Source organism: Coloeus monedula (assembly GCF_965178545.1).
Source record: "Coloeus monedula genome assembly, chromosome: 27".
Taxonomy (NCBI): domain Eukaryota; kingdom Metazoa; phylum Chordata; class Aves; order Passeriformes; family Corvidae; genus Coloeus; species Coloeus monedula.
The window spans coordinates 5,775,856-5,793,922 of record NC_138807.1 but is presented as its reverse complement, the minus strand read 5'-3'; the positions used below and the strand labels follow the sequence as shown (position 1 = coordinate 5,793,922).

The window sequence follows — 18,067 nt, the reverse complement described above, 5'->3', positions numbered from 1 at the left end:
TCCTCTGGGCAGCCCCACCCTGCTGAGCCCCCAAAGGCAGTAGGAAGAGCCCAGAGGGGGTCCCTCACCTGTGCAGTTCCTCTCCTCAGCATCCAGAGCAAAGCCATTGCCGCAGATGCACCGGAAGCTGCCAATGGTGTTCCGGCAGGTGCCGTGGGTGCACAGCCCAGAGAACACCTTGCACTCGTTCACATCTGAGGGGGCACCAGAGGGGTTCAGGGTGGGGGAGTCTCCGTGAACCCCCTCAGGCAGCGGGGCCGCAGCTGAGAGGGGCCCAGCCCAGCCCCAGCAGCCTCGAGTCCCCCTCACCTTTGTAGAAGGGCCGTCCCGAGAGCACGTCCCCGCGGTTGGCAAAGCCCGGCCCACGGGGACAGATGGCCTTGTACTCACTGGAGCCCGCCCTGGGACACTCCTCGCAGTCGGAGCCCCAGGCCGAGCCCACGGAGCAGCAGCACATGTCCATGCGGAACTTGCCGGGCAGCGGCTCCGTGCACTCGTCCTCGTCCCAGCGCATGTAGCACTGCTCCACCCGCACGTCTGGGGACACAGCGCGGCTCAGCCCCCGGCACAGCCGGCCACGTCGCTGCCTGGGACGGGCTGAGCTTCCTGCGGTGGCTTTGGTTGGAGCGTCCTCCAAACAGCGCCCATGGGGATGAGAAAACCTTTCCTGGGAGGGATTCCATAGCATGGAGTGCTGGCAACAGGGCCAGAGGATGGACCCTCACAGAATCCCGGGATTTAGGTTGGGAAAGACCTTTGAGATCACTGAGTCCAGCCTATGATGCAACACCACCTTGTCACCCAGACCATGGCACCGAGTGCCACATCCAGGCTTTTCTCAAACATGGTGCTGCAAGCGCAGGTGGCCCCCACAAAGGGCAGGAGTTTGGCACTGGATGCCCAGGAGCTGTTTTAGGGCTGCTGGGCCACGTCTTTAACCCCTGAGGTTATCTGGCCACTCCTGAAGTCCACCCAAGAAGGACAATGGTGTTACTGGCCAGACTTGGGGACATGAAACTCTGGTTCAGCTGTGAGGTTTGGGGGCTCTCTCAGGTGTGACTTGATTCCCAAGAATTCCTGGGGCACATGGCAGGGAGGATCTGGGCAGAGGAGGTGTCCTTACCCACACAGGTCCTGGCAGTGCCATCCAGGGTCAGCCCCTCGGGGCACTCGCAGCGGAAGGAGCCGGCCGAGTTCACGCAGCGTCCATTGGGGCACACGCCCGGGAACACCTCGCACTCGTTCACATCTGTGGGCACAGAGGTGGGGGAAGGTGAGGGATGGCACGGGGACACATCCAGTGTGGCCGGGAGGGGCTCCTGGAGGAGGTGGGAGGAGCCCAGAGCCACCCACCAGGCTCCAAGTGGCAACTTATCCATGAAAACCGGGCACAAACAGGGATGGGATCTGGGCATGGACAGACAGACAGACAAAGGGCCAGAGAGTGGAGATCCCCCCCAAGCCTCAGAGAAGCAGGACACCAACATGGACACCATGCCCATGTTCCCAATAACAGCAGTTATTTTACCTTCACAGGTGACCCCCTTCATGCGGGCGTATCCCCGGGGACAGGCGGTGTCTGCAAGGGACAGGGACGTCAGCAAAGAAACCCATCCACGTTTCCCACAGAATCATGGAGTATCCAGAACCAGGAAGGACCCACAGGATCACCCAGTCCAACTCCTGCCCCTGCCCAGACACCCCAACAATCCCACCCTGTCCCTGGGCGTCATCAGTGCCCCAGCACCCTCCAGGGAAGAACCTGTTCCTGATCTCCATCCCACCCCCGGGCACAACTCCAGCATTTCCTCGGGAATGCCAGAGCCTGGCAGAGCCTCACCGATCTCGCAGCGCTCGCAGGGGCTGCCCCAGGCTGCCCCTAGGGTGGCACAGCACTCGGATTTCAGCGTGGCCCCGTTGATGTTGACCTCGCAGCGCCCGTCCTGGATGTTGAGCCAGCAGGTGCCCTTCATGCTGTCTGCAGGGACGGACACGGGGGCTGGAGGGGCTGCTCCACGCCCCACATTCCAGGGGCATGGAAGCCCTGGGAGGCAGCTGGGAGGAGCTGTCTCTGCCCAAGTGCTCCCTGGGGACACTGATCCTTCAGGATCAGCAGGGACACAAACCAGGCTGGTCCCCAGAGCCTTAAATCGCATCCAGTGCCACCCCTGCCATGGGCAGGGACACCTTCCCTGATCCCAGGCTGCTTCAGCCTGGCCTGGGACACTTCCAGGGATCCAGGGGCAGCAACAGCTGCTCTGGGAAATCCATTCCAGAGCCTCTCCACCTTCCCAGGGAAGGATTCCACCCCAGTATCCAATCCATCCCTGCCCTCTGGAATTCCCATCCCTGCGCCAGGCCAGGTGACCATGCAGGGTGACGCTGGCAGTGCCGCCTGGCCCTGGCAGGAGCTGGCCCCACTCACCCACACAGATGGTGCCACTGGGGTCCAGTTTGCTGCCTGGGGAGCACTCGCAGGCGAAGGAGCCGGCGTTGTTCCGGCACAGCCCGTTCACACATGGGTTGGACGTGCACTCATTGATGTCTGCGGGGACAAGGGACAAAGGGACAAGGGACAAAGGGACAAAGGGACAAAGGGACAAGGGACAAAGGGACAAGGGACAAAGGGACAAAGGGACAAAGGGACAAAGGGATGGTCACTGGGTGCAGTGACAGGGGACACCGCCTCGGAGACACAGACTGGAGGAGGTGAGAGCAAAGAGCCTGAAGAATGGTGGTTTAAATTGTTTTTTACATGGTATTAAATATCATAATAAGATTTAAAATATGCTAGAATATGTAATATATATAAAATATAATATATATAAAATATAAAAGATACAATATCGAAATATATCATGATATAATAATGTAATATTTAACAGTAAATACTATATAATATAATCATATAATATATAATATATAGTACATCATATATACTCTATGTGGTGTATTATATATTATTGTATATTACATATATACAATCATATATAACATATAATCATGACATATAGAATGTAACAAATACTACCTAATGTACTATATGCTATATAATGTATAAATAATAAATTACATATAAATTCCATATAAATATATAAAATATAGGTATAAACACGTAATTTAGAGAGATCTAACAACAATATTAAAAATATGAGATTTTTAAAAATTTATTTGGATCGAGGCTGCACAGCATTGGCCACTTTTCACCTTCTTCACAGAAAATCAGCTTTTTTCACCAAACACTTGTGTGCAAAGTGCCAGTTCTCAAATATTTGAGGCCTCTGTGCACAGGAAACCATTTCTCCCCCTCCAAATCACAACCTTTCAATCAAATTCCCTAAACCTTGCAATTTTGGTCAGGCCTCAAGCTCAAATTTTGTGGGCCTGGAGGAAATTGCTCTGGTTTCCAGGCTCAGATGTTTTGGGGTTGGGTGTCCACTGCTTTGAACCCAGTGTGAAGTACCACTAAAAACCATGAGAAAAAACCCTAAAGATGAGGTAAAAACCACCCAAAGGTGGAGCTGCAGTGGGGGGTTAGAGCTGGGCTGGCTCCAGGCAGGGCTCGGCCCCGTTACCTTCGCAGGTGTCGGTCTCGGTGCGGAACACGAAGCCCTTGGGGCAGGTGCAGGTGTAGCTGCCGGGGGTGTTCCTGCACAGGCCGTTGTCACACAGCAGCCGATTGACGCTGCACTCATCCACATCTGGGGACAGACGGTGTCCGTGAGCTGCCCTGGGCTGGCAAGGGTTAATTTCCCCCACGCGACCACAGGATGGACCCAGGGGACCAAACCCCAGCCCCTGCACAGACACCCCAACAATCCCACCCTGTCCCAGAGCGCTGTCCTGGAGCTCTGGCAGCCTCGGGGCTGTGCCCGTTCCCTGGGCAGTGCCCAGGCCCCCTTGGGGGGAAGAACCTTTCCCTGAGATCCATCCCAAACCTCCCCTGACACAGCCCCGGCCGTTGCCTGTGTCCTGTCCCTGCTCCCAGAGCGCAGAAATCAGAGCTGCCCCTTCTCTTCCCTCACAAGGAACTTGCAGAGTCTCCCCTGCTCTCCCGGGGGTGCTGAACCTGCCCACGGGGAGCAGGGAACGAATCCTTGTTTTCCTTTCCCCATTAAACTGTCCTTATCCCAACCCACGAGTTCTCCCCCCAGTCCCACTGCTGGGGGAGCGAGCAGGGGGCTGTGGGGGGCTGTGGGGGCTATGGGGGGCTGTGGGGGGCTGTGGGGGCTATGGGGGGCTGTGGGGGGCTGTGGGGGCTATGGGGGGCTGTGGGGGGCTGTGGGGGCTGTGGGGGGCTGAGGGGGTTGTGGGGGGCTGAGGGGGGCTGTGCAGGGCTGTGGGGGGCTGTGGGGGGCTGAGGGGACTGTGGGGGGCTGAGGGGGTTGTGGGGGGCTGAGGGGGCTGTGGGGGGCTGTGGGGGGCTGTGGGGGCTGTGGGGGCCTATGGGGGGCTGTGGGGGGCTGTGGGGACTGTGGGGGGCTGTGGGGGGCTGAGGGGGTTGTGGGGGGCTGAGGGGGCTGTGGGGGGCTGTGGGGGGCTGTGGGGGGCTGTGGGGGGCTGAGGGGGGCTGTGGGGGGCTGAGGGGGCTGTGGGGGGCTGTGGGGGGCTGTGGGGGGCTGAGGGGGCTGTGGGGGGCTGTGGGGGGCTGTGGGGGCTGTGGGGGCCTATGGGGGGCTGTGGGGGGCTGTGGGGACTGTGGGGGGCTGTGGGGGGCTGAGGGGGTTGTGGGGGGCTGAGGGGGCTGTGGGGGGCTGTGGGGGGCTGTGGGGGCTGTGGGGGGCTGTGGGGGCTGTGGAGGCTGTGGGGGGCTGAGGGGGCTGTGGGGGGCTGTGGGGGGCTGTGCAGGGCTGTGCAGGGCTGTGCAGGGCTGGGGTTCCAGCACTGCAGGAGCCCCAGCAGCCTGAGAGGTGCAGAAATGCGGCTGCACCGTCCCAGCAATGCAGCCTCAAACCACACACTGCAGGTCCTCACGTGGCTCCTCGCACTGTCCCACGGGGATTTGGATGGTGCTTGAGGGCAGCAGGGGCTGCAGCAGCTCCTGGAGGTGCCTGGCACCCCCGGGCACCCCCTGAGCCCCAGTTGCCTGTGCTGGGCCAGGCCTGACTCACCCACGCAGTTCTTGCCCGTGGGGTCGGACTCGTAGCCCAGGTTGCAGATGCAGCGGTAGCTCCCCCTCAGGTTCTCACACATCCCGTTGGGGCAGATGTCAGGGTTCAGGGCACACTCATTGATGTCTGGCAGGGAAAAAGCCACATGAGATGGACCCCAGCAAACGCAAGGACAGAAACCTTGCACCTCCCGGTTCTTCACCGCAGAAATCGCGGAATCCCAGAATGGTTTGTGTTGGGAGGGACCTTAAAGCCCATCTCATTCCAGTTGCACCGTCCCAGGTTGCTCCAAGCCCTGTCCAGCCTGGCCCTGAACACGTCCAAGGATGGGGCAGCCACAGCTTCTCCCTGCTCTGCTCCCCTGGTTTGGCCCATAAGGTCCTGACCCAGCCTGGGGCTCTGAGCTCAGGTGGAGAGAGCTGCATAAGGGGATGGGATAAGCCCAGTTTTATGTCAAGGGCTCTCAGGTCCTCGTGTGACATCCCTGAGTCTTCTTTACCCCAGTACTCAGGTCAGGCCCTTTAACTCTCCGTGGATTCAGCACCGAGTGACCCAGAAGGGTGGCAGCCAGGTGGGCAGTGTCCCTTCCCTGCAGCACCATCCCTTCCTCTGCTCTTTTGGAGCCAATCCCTGGTGCCAGGGCAGGGATTTCACCCTGGCAAGCCCCAGCCTCGCCCAGCCCAGGGCAGTCAGTGCTGGCACCGCAGTGTCCCCGCAGTGCCAGATGGCCAGGGCTGCCCAGGCACTGCTGGCCTTTGTCCCCACACACTTGGAGCTCGGTTCCATCCAGGGAAACGCAGCCTGGAGAGCTCTGAGTGCAGTCCTGGCTCCAGGCAGGGTGGAATGACCAGAGCATGGCCTTGCTAGAAAGAGTCTCATCATACCCCTGGGACTGCCTCCGGCCAGGACATGGAGCCCTGGATGGGAGCCCAAGGAGCCACCAGGGCTTCACCTCTGGCTCCTTCCCATCTGGAAGGCTCGGCAAGGCCGTGGCTGCCTGGCCGCTCTGTGCTCTCCCTGCTGATCCAGGCACTGCCCAGGGCTGGCACTGGGACCTCTTGGAACTCAAAGCAGCCCCTTGGCAGCACACGTTTGTCACCTCCCTGTCCTTGGGACACCCCAAGGAGGAGCCGGAGAGCAGCGGAGGGAAACACCCAGGAGGGTGCAAATGGTCCTGCTCCCCATTCCCACCAGAGCAGGGAGTAAAGCCCAGCCTCTCCCGGCACACGCTCCCACAGATCCATCCCCACGCCATGAAAAGCAGCTGAGGGTGCTGTGGGATGTGCCTGTGGAATCCTGCACGTCCCTGCGGAATCCCGCACGTCCCTGTGGAATCCTGCACCCACCTCTGCCATCAGCCGTTATCCCGATGCCGCTGCTGCAGAGAGCCTGGAATTCCGCTGGGGACAGAGCACAACAGAGCCGTCAGCGTGCCTGGACACTCCCCACAGTGACATTCACATTAGAGCTGGGCTTAGTGCTTGTTTGTCAGAATGGCAGTCCTAGGCCTGGTTATGCTCATACAACACAATGGAATGAGTTGAGTTGGGAGGGACCCCAAGGATCATCCCCAGCCCAATCCCTGGCCCTGCCCAGGCACCCCAACAATCCCACCCTGTGCCTGGGGGCATTGTCCAAACTCTCCTTGAGCTCTCCCAGCCTCGGTGCTATGGCTTTGTGCATTTTAATGCTGATACTTCCAGTTCCAACATCCCAGCACCAGATGTGGGCATCCACTCTCCATTTTTTGACTGCCTGGTGCCCCTTTCCCCATTCCTACAGTTCTCCAAGCTGCCCAAGCCATCCCAGTGAGCCACCAGGCCATCCCTGAGCACCTTTCCTGCTTCTGGCACACCCAGGGACGGACTCACCGGAGTTCTTGGCCGGGCAGGGCTGGCAGGGCTCTCCAAAGCCATGATCCGGGTTGGCGCAGCAGCACTCGGATTTGGTGACGGCGCCGGGGAAGGGGCGGGCACAGGTGCCCTTTTTGATGCCCCCGTAGCAGGTGCTGCGCATGTGGGTGTCCACGCAGACCCGGCCGTCCACGCCGATGGCCAGGCCCCCCAGGCACTCGCAGCGGAACGAGCCCTCCGTGTTGATGCACCAGCCGTTCATGCAGATCCCGGGCGTCTCGCACTCGTCAATGTCTGGGGATGGACACGAGAGTGAGGTGACCTCGGGGTGAGGGACACACGGAGAGAGGGTTGGGATGTGTGGAGAAGGGACTGGGACACAAGAACAGGAGGTCAGGACACAGGACAAGGCTCAGGTCACACAGAGAGAGGCTCAGGACAGGAGAACCTTTTCCCTTTTTCCCATTCTCCCACAACGGGACAATTTCTGGCGGTGGAGAAGGAGCTGCCTGGCCACACCTTGGATTTCTCAGCTCCCCTTGGCCTGAGGCACTGACAAGTGACCAGGAATGTGGGCAGGGGCTGGAATTGGGAAGAGCCCGGGTTGGGATTTACTCACCCACGCAGTAGCGCCCGTTGGGAGCCAGGACGAAGCCGGGCTTGCAGATGCACTTGAAGCTCCCGTCCTCGTTGATGCACATCCCGTTGAGGCACATGTTGGTGGTGGCACACTCGTCGTGGTCTGGGGGCACAGACAGGACCCCAGAGCTGCAGCAAGACCCTCCCGTGCCCAAAACCCCTGTGCCCCATCCCATGGCCAAATTGTGGCAGTGGGTGCTGGTTCTCAGAGGGGACAGAGGGGGAGCGGGGTTTGGGTGGACAGGACCTCCAAGAGCATCAGCTCCAAGCCCAGGGTCACCTTTCCTGGTCAGAGCTGTCCTGCTGCATTCCCAGTGCTCCTGGGGGACCTCCTGCTCCAGCCCCAGCCCTGCTGATCCCCGCAGCCCAAACCCCACAGGAGCACAACACCACCCTGGAAACACCTCCCCAGTCCAACCCTCTCCTTGGGGGATATCCCAGATTAAATCCCCAGGGAGAACACGATCCCAGCTCAGCCCTGAGCTCCTGGAGGCCCCCAGGACCCTCACCAACGCAGTTCTTGCCGTCGGGGGTGATCTCAAAGCCAGCGTTGCAGATGCACTGGAAGCTGCCGTCGGTGTTGACGCAGCGCCCGTTCCTGCACATCACCCCATTCATGATGCACTCATCGATGTCTGCAGGGAAATCACCAGAAAGTGGGAGCAGGGGGAATGGGAACAGTCCCAGCTTAATATCGCCCGTGAGAAACCCAGGCAGGTGTCCTCAGATACAGGAATTCAAAAATCCCATTTGGAAATGAGAAATCTTTTCACACTGCCAGGCAACAGGGAGCCTTTGGAAGCCACTTTGTCAGGAGGGGAGAAAATAAAAAACTCAGAGCTTGGGCACTGCCAGGGAAATCTGCCTTTGCTTGTTGTTCCCACGGTGGAACATTCCCTTCCCATCCTTTTCTGGCCATCCCTCACCTGCAGCAGCATCTTGGCAGAACAGCCTTGCTGGAAATCCTGCATCCATATAAATAGGGCCCAGAATCCCCCCTTTTGTTGGATAAAGTTCTCCCAGCAGAGTTCTGCTCTTGTGGAGGACTCTGAGGGTGCCTTGATCGCCATCAGAAAATTTCAAGGAAGGCCAAGGCAGAGGAAACTTCTCCTGGACAGATCCCATCCCACACCTGGCGGTGCTGGACACTCCTCCCTGCATTTCGCCCCTACAATCCTTTTGTGGTGCCAGGGGCTCTGCTGACCCCTCTGCCTCCCCTGCAGCTCCCCCAAAGCAGGGCACAGCCCTTACCAATGCAGGCCTGCTTGGTGGGGGTGCTCTGGAAGCCCTCGTGGCACTTGCAGTGGTAGGAGCCCGGGGTGTTGACGCAGTCGCCGTGGACGCAGGGGCTGCTCGAGCACTCGTCCACGTCTGCAAGGGAGGGAAAACCAACCTGTGAGGGACCCTGGGGCACAGCAAAGCCCAGCAACGGGAAAAGCAGCCCGGAGGGGCCCTGGGAGCTTTGTGAGCAGCCCCTACCCACCAATGCACTCCCCTCTGACGTCCTGCTTGTAGCCCATGTTGCACTCGCAGCGGTAGCTGGACGGGGTGGGGATGCAGCGCCCGTTCAGGCACAGGTTGGTGAAGTGTTTGCAGATGTCGATGGTCTGGTTCAGCGTGGCCGTTCCTGGGGGGCACAGGGAGGGTTGGGGAGCCCTTGGATGTCCCAGGAGCTCTCTGGGGGGACGTCAGAGGGGTCCAAGGTTGGGGGGAAACCACGGAGAGTGAGGCGGTGACAGGTAAGCTCCGTTCCTCGTTGGGAATTAGGGAGATATCCCAGACCGGAGCCAGCCCCGCTGGATCTGTTTGCGGGCTCAGCTCCTGCCCAGCGTCGGTGCCACATCCCAGCGCTCCCGGAGCCAGGACATTCCCTGAGCACACCCCTCTGCTCCCGTGTGTCTGGCTGGGAGCGGCATTCCAGCCCTCGGGAACACCCCTGCTCCCAGAGCCAGGACAAACCCGGGAATTACCGATGCTGGAGCTCCCCGGGCCCATCCCGGGCAGGCCCGGGATCCCCCCCTGTCCGTTCGCCCCGTTCGGGCCGATGCCTCCGGGCCCATTGAGTCCTGGCCCGACTCCGTTGGGCCTGAATTCAGGAATTCCTGGGAAGTTCCCGGGGAAGCCTGGCACGACCGGGAGTCCCTCGATGCAGAGCCTGCGGTACTCGTCTGAAACAAAACAAGGCTGTTCCAGCAGGGCCCGGATCCCCTGCAGGGAGCCGAGGGACAGGCAGGGAACACAGGGGGTTCCTGATGGGAATGGGGCAGAGGGAGATTTCCCCATGGGAACGGTGGCTTTGGCAAAGGAGTTCCCATCCCTGGAGGGGTTTAAAAGCCGTGGGGATGTGGCACTTGGGGACAGGGTTTCATGGCCTTGGCAGTGCTCTTGGAGAGCTTTCCCAACCTTGTCTTACAACACCCCCAGCTTTAGGATCCCGGGGGTGTCACTTACCCGAGCCCCGCACGGGGCACATCTCGGGGGTCTGGCCAATGGCCCAGCAGCGCCCCGAGTCACAGCAGCACTGCATCCTGCTGGCCTGGCCCGGCACGTCCCCGGCACAGCGGCCACCCAGCAGCGCCGAGAAACACGTCCCCAGCCGCTGGTCTGCGGGAGGAGGAAGGGGAAGGGGAAGAGGAAGAGGAGACACGGTCACAACGTGCCACCACCCCCCTCTCAGCCAGCTCCTGAGGGCCCATTCCCAATGGAATCTCTCCTGGCCGTCCCCTCTCCCACTGTGACCCCCCTGTTCCGTCTCATCCTCCCAGATCATGAGGTTCTCCCTCTGGAGCACATCCAGGAACTCATTCCCAGTGTTCAACCTCCCGTTCCCATTTGGGCTCCTCAGTCCAGCCAGACCAGAGCCAGAGCTGGGCAACGCCTCCCCATCGGATTGTCCATTGGGAGCTGCATTCCCTGCCCTGCAGGAAGGACAGGGGACCCAGCAGGTCCTGGATGAATTCCCAGAGCACAGAACAGGGACATTCCCACCTCATCCCGTGCTTCCTCCCTTCCCAAAGTCATGGGATCACGGCCAGGTGTTTCCCCTCCTGCTGCCACCCCTGCCCAGCGTGTCCTTCCCCCCTCAGGTCCCAAAGTGTCCCACATCCCAGGCTTCCCACGAGGAATCATCCCCTGCCAGGCCCCAGCATCCCTCGCTGCACAAATGGAGCTGTTCCCAATTCCAGCTCCCTCCAGGCTCCCATTCCCAGCGTGTCCCTGTCCCTGGCTGATCCCAGCTGGACTGAGCTGGAGCAGAAGGAGCCCTGGATGGGGTCAAAGCCACTCACCCCGAGCCTGGCCCTGCTGGGGGGGGTTTGTGGCTCCTGCCAAGGCCCAGGGGACTGAGGGTTTCTCACATCCAGCAGGCTCCACCTGGCACCAATCCCTCCAGGAAAACCTGGAATCTTCCCCTCATTCATCTCCCACCTTGTTTTTTCTAAAGTCAGTTAATGAGGGGGAAAGTCTCCTGGGATGTGGCTGCCATCAGCCAGCAGGGAATGTACATCCCGGGAATGTAATTGGAATTAATTGCCTGGCGCTGTTTGATCTGTGGGCTGTGGGGGCACTTCTGCTCCCAGCACAGCTCGGGGACCCGCAGGGGACAGTGACCCCGGTTCAAACCAGCAGGTCCTTCCTCAGGCACGTCCCCCACCCCTGCTCAGAGCTGGATTCTGTGGGAATTGCTCCTTTCAGGAAACTTTATCCACCAAAAACACCAGCAGAGAGAAAGTCAGGCCTGGAGAAGGGAAGGTTGGAAGCAGGGGTTGAATGCAAGGCTGGATTAGCTCCTGATGCTGAGGAAGGGGAGAAGAAGCCATGGGGGTGTTCTGCTCCCAGGGCACAGCTTTGCACAAAACCCCAGTAAGGCAGAAAATGCTGCAGGAGAGAGGGGAGGGGAAATTCCAGATGGGATTAGAGAGAGCTGCGGGGTGGGGACTGAGCCCAGAGGGCTCTGGGGGGTGACAGGGCTCAGCCAGGATGGCAGAGCACAGAGGGAGCTGGTCCTGCTCATCCTGAGGGGCCAGGAGTGATTCCAGGCTGGATCTGGGATCTGGCAGGCCTGCACCCATCCCATGGGACGTGTCCTGACCCCAGGAGAGGCAGGAGAGATTATCCAGCACGGCTAATCCCACAGAACTGGGCTGGTGGGAGGTGTCCCTGGACATCCCTGGATGAGCTCTGAGATCCCTCCCAACCCATTCCATGATTCCATAACCCTCATGTTTCCTTTTTCTTCTTGCTTAGACAAAAGTGGCCAAAAAGGGCTTTCCAGGCAGGCAAAGCCCTCAGTGCTCCCAACCCTCTGTGAGCCAGGGCTCTGCCAGGCTCAGCAAGACCCAGAACCTGAGGCACTGAATCTGCTGATGCTGCCCAAGGAGAAGCACAACCCAAATCCTTCAGAGCTCTGCTGCACTCTCAGGGAAAGAAAGAGCTCAGAAAGGCCAGAGCAGGAGTGCTGAGTCGCAGGGACTGAGGGAGGGAGGGAGGGAAGGAACACCATGTGCGTGTCTGGGAATGCACAAAGGCCATTTCTCTTCATTTGAAAATTATTCTTTTAAGCTGCTCTGCAAGAGGAACCCATTGTACCAAGGAAAATCCACTGAGCCCCCCCCAGCTGCTGCAGCAGCTCCTGTGCTGCCTGCAGAGCCTTCACCAGCAGGAATGGGTGGGACCCTTATGGCCCAGGGTGGGACTGGGCTTTGTGTGCCAAGCCCAGGTGCTTGAATCCCTCCGGGAAGGTTCCTTTCGACCAGGAGGGGTTTTCTCCTGGTGGGGTTTTAGTGGGGCAGGCACTGGAAGGAGCTCCTGGCACTGGGGATCAGCTCAAGCTCTGGGTGTTGCTGTTCCAGCTGTAAAGGCTACAGGAGATCATTCAGCGCCACAAAAAAAGGGTTTTGCTTTGCTAAAAAGTGAGGGGAATGGATCAAGGGCTGGTGCTCCTAAATATCTTCACATGAGACACTGTGGTCACCTCCAGGGTGACAATCTCCCCTCTCTTGATGCTGCTCATGCTTTAAAAGTGCCCACATCATTTATCCATCTTCCATTTTCCCAGTCGCTCCCTGGATTTATTTCATGGGATGCAAACCTGGAGCCTGAACCCACCCCAAACTCTCCAAACAAGCCCTGAGACCCCCTCGAGCAGAGCTGGCAAAATTTGGGTGCCAGGGCAACCCCACCCTGGCAGGAGCTGTGGATTTTGCCAAAACAAACCCTGCTTGACCCAAAAAGGGAGCTCAGGGAAAGGCTGCAGCACGCAGAGCCAGCTCAGGTGCAGTCAGAGTCCACTGCAGCTAAATCAGCTCGGGACTATTTTTAAATCTGGGCTTTCTAATTTTATTTATTTTCGTTTCTTGAAGCTCTTGGTTTCAAGGAAAGTGGGGAATGTCCACATGACTCATCCCAGAGCTGTCACACCCCTCTGGGCTCATGGCAGGGGCTGGGAAACAGCAGGAAAAAATTCCATTCCCATTAAAATCTATCAGTTTCCCAAAACAAGAGGACTTGGGCTTTACTTTTTACACTTCACAACATTTTTTTCCTTCTGGAACGAAAACATTTAATCCTGCTCCAGGATCTGTGGCTAGAAAAGAATTCGGAGCTGATTTTTTTTTTTTTTTTTTTTTCTGTATTAATTTCCACAGAAAGCTGCACCTGACACTTTGCACTGCACCAGCAATCTCTGCCTGTTCTGTTTGAATTCCGCTTCCCAAATCTCCCCATCCTCATTCCCACCACATTCCGAGCCCCACACCTTCCTCCCAATCCTCCTCCTCGTGTCCTTGTCAACCCTTTCCAGTACTGAGGCTCCCACAGCCCAAATTCTGGAGAGGGAGAAAGAGCAAGAGAATCCAGCCTGGAGCAGGATGGAGAACCGAGCGTTTCCCCCTATCCCAGCAACAACCCCCAAATCCATCTGCAGAGATTCCCAGCCCTGCCAGGCTCCCAGAGCCTGGTCCAGCCCCACATCCCGGCTTCTCCCCTCACCGAGGCAGCGGGATCCGTCGGGGCTGCTGACGAAGCCGCGGGGACAGGAGCACACGTAGCTGCCCACGGTGTTGGTGCAGTCGCCGCCGTCGCACACGCCGGGGATGGCCCCGCACTCATCCACATCTGCAAGGGAGACAATCGCACGGGGAGGATGCAAAACGGCCCCTTCCCCATCCACACCCAGGGCACAGACGGTGGGAAATGGAGTTGGGGGGGTCGTGGGATGCTTGAGGTCATAAAGGGTCTCCAAAAGTCTCCCAGAGGGGGGTTCATGGAGTTCTCTGCTTCTCTGCACAGCCCCTCCCAGGGGGGAGTTTGGGCTGGACAGCAGGGAGAAATTCCTCCCAGAAAGAGGGACTGGGCTTGGCAGGGGCTGCCCAGGGAGGTTTGGAGTCTCCGTCCCCGGAGGTGCCCAAGGAAAGCCTGGATGTGGCACTCGGTGCCATGGGGGTGGTGGGTCATGGGCTGGACTTGCAGATCCCTGTGGGTCCCTCCCAGCCCAGGATATTCCATGGTTCCATTCTCTGATTCTATTCCAGTCAAGAGGGGAAGACAAATTCCTGCTAGGCTCTTTAGGACTCCCAAATTCTGCCCCCGGACACCACCCGAGGTGTCCCCTGAGCCCTCCGGGGCTGCTCTGGCTCTCTGAGTCCCTCAGAAAAGCCCTGAGAGCTCCCAGGGCAGCGGAACAGAACACAGAAAACACTTCCCCCACCTGGGCCCCTGCAGCCAAAAAGAGATTTTATCAGCCAGCCTGCCCTGCCGTTTAATCCCAGCCCTGCCCGGGGCTACAACTCACGGAGCTCTGAAAGGAAAAGAGCTTTGGGAAGGAAAAGTTGTGCTATTGGTGAAAAACCCAGCTCAAAACTCGGTGTGGCACTGGGGAGGATCCGAGGTCTGGGGGCAGCTGGCAGATCTGTGCTCTGACATCCCTCACTCACCCCAAAGCAGCGTCAGGGGCTGTGGGGACAGCAATGAATCCCATTCCCATGGAAAAACAGGGAATCCAAGGGGGTCACTCAAACCGCAGACCTTTCTTTCCCCCTTGAAAACCCCAGCGCTGAGGAGCAGGAAAAGAGCCCGTTCCTGCAGGACTCCACATCCTGAGCTTTGGGAACCTGAGCCCTGGGCTTTGTTGTCCTTTCAGTCCTTCCCCACCACATTTTCCTTCTCGATTTTCCCTCTGTGAGTGTCCCGTGGTGGTTTGGATCCGTTCAGGCAGAGCTGACCCGGTGGGACGGGTTCATTCCCCTCTCATTAACACCCAGCGCCGGGGAGGGAATTCTGCCAGCTCCAGCCTGGCTCCTTCCCGACTTTTCCAACCTTCTGTTCAAAATTAAAGCAGGATCCTGTGCTCTGCTGCTCAGACAATGGCAGGATTCAAGGCAAACGTTGATTTTGGAGCTGGGCTGGGATTGGAGTTGGCCTCGTCCTTAGGGCTGAAAACGCTGGAAAAGCCGAAGGCTGCAGAGCCTCTGGAAGAGCTGGAGCTGCAAAGCTCATCCCACACGGTGCCCACAGACATGTGGGAACCCCAACCTTTCCATGGGCTAAAATCCCAGGATTTGATGGAGAAAACATCCCCAGGGGTCATGCCTTGGGATCGCTCTGGTGCAGCACCAGGGACTCGAACCCTCCTCTCCCAGGAAGCACAAAGGAACCACAGAGCAGGGAATGGAATCTCCAAACCACCCCAAATCCAGGGAAATGAGCTCTGGATGGAGCCAAACAATGAGCTCTCCTGAGGGCTTTTGTGAGGAAATTGAAAGAAAGTGGGGTTTGGGTTCCATCCACCCTTGGAAAACTCTGGGAAGCTCCCACTGGTGCAGGAACATCAATGAGAGGCAACAGAGCCTCAGCTCCATCAGGAGATTCGGGATTTTGTGCCCTGATGACAAAAACCTGGTCTGGGGGGACATCAGGAACACCTCACATCCAAAGGGGTGAGAAAAATAGGTGAGTGCTGGGATTCCAGGATTTGTTCTCCCTGGCAGAATGTCCTGGAGAGGCCAAAAATGGTCAAATCCTGGCTGGATTTCGGCTGAGGTTGTTGCACACAGCTTCCTGGAGCCTTCCACTCCTTTTCCTGGTGTTTCTCCATGGATTTTTTTTTTTTTTTTTTTTTTTTTTTTTTTTTTTGTCTCTTATCACCATGGATGGATTTTGGATGCAGGACACATTCCTTTGGGAAGCATCCTGGATGAGGCACTGGCATTACCTCACTGATAGCAGAGCTTGGCCTTTGTTCTGCAGCACAGGAAGGGCTGCTAAAAAGTGAAATTCTTGGCAGAGAAACCCTGGAATTATGGCAGGAAAAGCTTTGTCCAGCCAGTGATTCCCCCTTAACTCCACACCACAGAATTGTTCCCCCCGGTGTCATTTTTCCGGTTGCTTCCAGGATCATTTAAAAATGCCACAGCCTCCCTTTCCCTGTGATTTATGGATCCAGGTCTCTGGAGCAGGAGGATGGCTCAGAGTTCAGCTTTGATGTTCCCTCTCTCCACTTCGCACCAGGAATTTTCTTGTGTCCTCGACAATTCTCTTCCCGCCGTCTTAAGAACTCCGCCGGATCCAAACCTGCCCTTCTCCCCAGGCTCTCATTCCCCTAAATCTCAACAGATCCTGCTTTTTTCCTTTTTTTCCAACATAATCCGGGCATGGTATCGGTTAATTCATCCTGAACCTGGCAATTCCTGCCCTCTTCGCTCATCTTTTTGTACAGCATAAGCACAATTCTCGGTGCTTCCCAAGCCGACCTTGTCTCCAGCGGCTTTTAGGGATCAGCCTCACCCCTTACCGCCCTAAATCCAGCACTTCCCTGTTTCCCAGACTGCTCAGATCCCTCAGAAGGGGAGCAGTGCCAGAAGTTCTCATCATCCAGAGCACAGCCCCGAGCTCAGGAATCCCTGGAGCTCCTCGGAATACAATGGACAAAGGGATAACACGCGCCACCCTCTGCAAGCGTCACATTCGTCAGGGATGGGCTGCGGGAGTGAGCCTGGAACGGAGCAACCCCGGCCTTGGAGGCGGCTCAGGTACAAATCCAGGCTGGACGTGGGGCGCACGTTTCCCTGATAGGAAAAGGATTCGTTTTTCCTGCTGGAGCTGAGCAAAATCCATGCCGGGAATATCCCGGGAGCTGCAGCCTCTCCGTTTGCTCGGGAGAGCGGGGCCTCCCTTATCAGCACGGAATATCTCGCATAGAAAAAACATCTTTATCCTTCGGGGACCAAAGCAGCCTCAGCTCCAGGTGCCGTCGGTGTTTGGAGATAAGGTTTGTGTTAAGAGATAAGGATCGCCCTGGGAAGGCACCGCCCTTATCTCTGTTCCTCCCAGGACACGGCCGGGGGGGTTATGGCACAAACCGCCGGCGTTAATGAGGGGACATCGTTAATGAGGGGACATCGTTAATGAGGGGACATCGTTAATCAGCGGCCTGGGCTCTGAGCTCCGGCTCCAGCACAGTCGCAGCTGCTGACTTCCCTCCCCACCAGCCCCCCCCGAGCTCCGGGAACCCGGGGAGAATCTCCCAGAGATGTTTGAGGAGGTTTAATATTCCCTGGGTGCGGGGCTTGGATGGGGAGTCTGGGAACGAGAGGGAAGCAGCTCCTCTTCCTACGGCAGAGAATTCCCTCCTTTCCCCAGCTGTGAAATGAACCCAAAACTCAGCTGGGATCTGCAGCCTGGAGCACACCTGGATAACAAATCCATCCTCTGATTGCTGCTTTGATTGAACCCCTGGGCTCAGTGAGGAGGACACTTGGACCAAGGCAGAGATTTTGGCAGTTTCAGCAGGAATGTGAAGCTCAGGAATTTGATGCTCCATCTGCTGGACCAAATTCCTGATGGATCAAAGGGTGCAGGAAACTCAGAGATTTTCGGGGAACTCGGGACCCAAACCTTCTTGTGTCCGTAAAGTGGAGAGGAACCCTCTCTATTCCCCTATTACATGGTTTTAGGGAATCACATTCCTAGAGGGAAGCAGTGATACCCCAAAGGTGACTTCCCTTTCCTGGGACCCTCCTCACCTTCTGGTGGCCCCGTGGGGACATGGAGGGGACACAGCTGGGAAAGGAGCCCTCAAACCCCATCCCTTTGGAGCATCCCTGCTGTCCATGTCATTCCCAGCAGGACTCCCAGATCCAAAGGGAAGCATCCTGACCTGGTGGTGATCCCAGGGGTGGAGCAGCCCCTGGGAATGCTGGAGATGTCCCTTTTGTGGGCAGGACAGGGAAGGGAAGCTGTTTGTGGGGCTGCTTTTCCAGGCACTGGAGGAAGGGGGAGGCCCCTCACATCTGGAGGACAGATCCAGACAATGGATTGGGTTTAATCTCGGGATGGAGGAGATTCCAGCTCAACTGGTTTCAGATGTGCTCTGCTCCCCAGCTGGCATGGGAGAGGCAGAGAGAGGCAGGAGCAGCTTTCTGCTGCCCCTGGTCCCACCTTGGCCAGGCAAATTCCCGGAATATCACT

The 18,067-nt window shown here is 58.0% G+C and overlaps 1 protein-coding gene across 1 annotated transcript in view; it reads right to left on the bottom strand.

Annotated features, from left to right (window-relative positions):
• The window catches only part of LOC309582524 (fibrillin-2-like), a gene marked incomplete at both ends in the record, with an annotated part of 63,374 nt that overhangs the window by 21,183 nt on the left and 24,124 nt on the right, over positions 1 to 18,067 (bottom strand). Inside the window, 17 exons of the mRNA XM_082297705.1 lie at positions 69 to 194; positions 310 to 537; positions 1,124 to 1,249; positions 1,529 to 1,579; positions 1,841 to 1,978; positions 2,426 to 2,545; positions 3,576 to 3,701; positions 5,112 to 5,237; positions 6,458 to 6,511; positions 6,983 to 7,258; positions 7,584 to 7,706; positions 8,113 to 8,238; positions 8,855 to 8,974; positions 9,087 to 9,230; positions 9,574 to 9,771; positions 10,055 to 10,207; positions 13,592 to 13,717. Coding sequence (XP_082153831.1) covers positions 69 to 194; positions 310 to 537; positions 1,124 to 1,249; positions 1,529 to 1,579; positions 1,841 to 1,978; positions 2,426 to 2,545; positions 3,576 to 3,701; positions 5,112 to 5,237; positions 6,458 to 6,511; positions 6,983 to 7,258; positions 7,584 to 7,706; positions 8,113 to 8,238; positions 8,855 to 8,974; positions 9,087 to 9,230; positions 9,574 to 9,771; positions 10,055 to 10,207; positions 13,592 to 13,717 — 2,361 coding nt within the window. The remainder of the gene's footprint in view (positions 1 to 68; positions 195 to 309; positions 538 to 1,123; positions 1,250 to 1,528; positions 1,580 to 1,840; positions 1,979 to 2,425; positions 2,546 to 3,575; positions 3,702 to 5,111; positions 5,238 to 6,457; positions 6,512 to 6,982; positions 7,259 to 7,583; positions 7,707 to 8,112; positions 8,239 to 8,854; positions 8,975 to 9,086; positions 9,231 to 9,573; positions 9,772 to 10,054; positions 10,208 to 13,591; positions 13,718 to 18,067) is intronic.